The following is a 2939-nucleotide window of genomic DNA, read 5'->3' on the forward strand; positions in this document are numbered from 1 at the left end:
TGTGGGTCGCCTTTGTGGCATGTCCCTATAAGCGGTTCCCAACTAGTATATATAGGTAGTTTGTCATTTCATTTGTAACGGTTTTTCAGATCAGGTACCGAGGTATTGCCGGTTTTCCTTGTGAATGTAAACATTGTAAAATCAATATACAAGAGGATTAAAGTGTGAATCTAGCTGTGTACGCATCCGTTTCTTTGTTTCCGCCTCTGAAACGGAGTTGAGCTCTTCCGAACGACTCGTTTAGGTCGAAATCCGATCCTACAAGAAAGAAGTCCCCAGTACCGAGAACAAGGGGCAGTGGATGATTTTTGGGATACACTTCATCAATCAACCACTGTTACAACCACTGCTAGTGGGAAATCAGATGACCCCATTAAGTTGGGTGATGGTTTAATGTACCAAGAATTGATGGCTAGAATTGATAAACTGGATACATCTGTTGCAGAAATCAAAGACATGCGGCAACAGTTGTTGAAAGCACAAAAGGTACCATCCACTGCTACACCACCTCCAACAGCTACTCAATCATCTGCTCCTACTCCAGATGAGCTGTGGAATTTGTTTCAACCCCTGCACTATCTTCGAAAGAGTTGATGATGCCAAAAAGGGGGAGAAAAATGACTTTGAGGAAAATCTTTCAGTAACTTCTACCGAAACATATGTCAAAGAAAAGGAAAAGGGAGGTGAAGAAACCCTCAAAATTCAAGTAGATGATGAAGATACACAAATGAGGATCATTCAAAGTCAAGTTAATTCAGCTGGTCTCAAAACCACTGCTGATATTAAAAGGGTAAGGGATGAGAGCAGAGCTTTGGTTGAGAAAAAGGTAGTTCTGCAAAAAGAAAAAGAAGAGGTTGGTACTTCATTAAAGAAGAGTCCTGTTAGAAAAACAAGGCAATCAACCACCACAGCTTCTAAAACTAAGCCAGTTACTACTTCAACCACAACTTCTGTTCCCACAAAATCACTTACACCTCCACCATTAACAACTTATGTCACCCAAATAACTACAACCAATACCACATCAACACTCACCACAACCACAACCACTGCCATCCCCACCAAATCAACCTCTCCCACATCTAAAACATCCTCACCACCACCAACACCACTTGCTGCCATCCTTTATCAAAGAAGGAGACAAAGGTAGATGGATACAGAAACACCAGAAGATGTAGCAGCAGCGGATGCCATTATAAAAATGGTCATCAAGCAGATGATAGTAGAAGACTCTTAATTGACAAACACTTCAAGCTACGCTAAACCTGTTATCACCAGGCCACCATCTCCAAACTCATCAGTCAAATAAATCTCTCCCAAGAAACCCATTGGATTCAAAAATACTAAGGTGGATGTCTGATCAAAAGACCCACGTATTGACTTTGCTCAGGTCCAATGGTGAAGTGAAGCATACATCAATGGAAACAGCACGTGGCCTGGGTGTTGAGGATTTTCAAGATCTCCTTGAGCTTACACTGTGCAGGGATGAGGATGACACAGATTCCACGAACTTTGAATTACAATTCAAAGGATAAGTTAGGGAATTATTGATGAGACAATAAAGATCCTGAATAATGAAGTGTTTTGGCATCATCTGTTCCAGGGGGAGATTGTTGGGATTGAACCCTACAGAAGAACAGATGATGTAAAGCCAAAACTGGTTCACAACAGTGGATTAGTCATAAACAGCAGTTTGCACTAGACTTTCCCCTTGAAAGTGATCATAACATCTGATGACCTGTATCCACTGTCTGTATACAACAACTGCTGCCCTTCTCAACAACTGCTGATCTTGTAAAGTACTGTTAAGTCAAAGCATTGATGAAGCATAAAGATTGGAGCTCAAACTACTGATGGGATCCAAGCACTGTTGAAGATCAAAGCACTGCCCATTCAAGGTCTGATCACCCTTTGAAGAAAGCACTGATGCTCAACATCAGTGCTTAGACCACAACAGTGGTATGAAGAATCAGTGTTTACATCTTAGTGGTTAGAATGTAATCAGTGTTTGTGTTATCAGTGGTTAATAGATCAGTGGTTAGAGTTTGTTAGGTTGTTAGATGTCACTTTCATGGTGACGTCAGCTTAGATGCTTCAGTGGTTTGATCTGTACTATAAATAGAGCAGTACATGTACAGTTCTATTTGAGCTTCGAGCCTTTTGCTCATCTCCTTTCATCTTGTACGATCAACCATGGAGTATCAGGCTGAGGGGGAGTTTAGTTTTGTAAGCTTGCTTTGTAATCTTTTGATTTGCTTTGTAACCTTTTGACTGATGAAAAGCATTTGTTTATCAAACTATTTTCCTCTTTGATTGTGTTTACAAAGTTTGTTTCATTTCCGCTGCATTTACATCTCAATTCATATCTAGTGATTTGTTCAATTTAAACAAACAAACACTTTTATGACAGCCTCCGATCCTAACAGTGTCCATGCTATTTAGCATATCATTTTCTTTTCAAAATCAACACACAATGATCAACAATCAAACCGTAAACATCTTGCACTTACCAAGTGCAAGGACTATACAATTTACATAACAATATGAACTTGATCTTTCACAAAAACGTGTAGTAACTTGGTAATGTGTTTAGTGGGTTTAGTTATCCTCCAAAATATATTTACTTCTTGATAAACCTCATTCTTGGAAGTTTTATGTCACACCCCCAAAATCCACCTGCGGAGTATCACCGCTTGGGAGCGTGACTGACCAGGATCAAGCCACCAATCATATAGAACAATATATATAGTAAAAGTAATTGCCATTAAACCAAACCAAATCCATATGAAAGGTGTTCCAAAACATAAGTAAGTTATCATTATTTTAGCGGAAGCGTATAAATAAAACCCAACATAGATAAGTATGTAATGTCATAAGGTGTTTAACAAACAATCACGATCCAAGCCCACAACGACCAGCTCCTCCCTGTGCAAGCTCCA

At 39.6% G+C, this 2939-nt stretch overlaps 1 protein-coding gene across 1 annotated transcript; it reads left to right on the plus strand.

Moving 5' to 3' along the window:
- The first annotated feature begins 544 nt into the window (after positions 1-544).
- LOC110925191 (cell wall integrity and stress response component 3-like) lies at positions 545-1150 on the plus strand. Its single transcript, XM_022169160.1, has one exon. It carries the CDS (start codon positions 545-547, stop codon positions 1148-1150), a length of 606 nt encoding a protein of 201 aa, XP_022024852.1.
- Positions 1151-2939: the final 1789 nt, after the last annotated feature.

Source organism: Helianthus annuus, chromosome 17 (assembly GCF_002127325.2).
Source record: "Helianthus annuus cultivar XRQ/B chromosome 17, HanXRQr2.0-SUNRISE, whole genome shotgun sequence".
NCBI classification, from domain to species: domain Eukaryota; kingdom Viridiplantae; phylum Streptophyta; class Magnoliopsida; order Asterales; family Asteraceae; genus Helianthus; species Helianthus annuus.

What these genes read in the sequence shown, in the direction of transcription:
- LOC110925191 (XM_022169160.1), top strand. Translation starts at nt 545, where the DNA reads ATGAGCTGTGGAATTTGTTTCAACCCCTGCACTATCTTCGAAAGAGTT.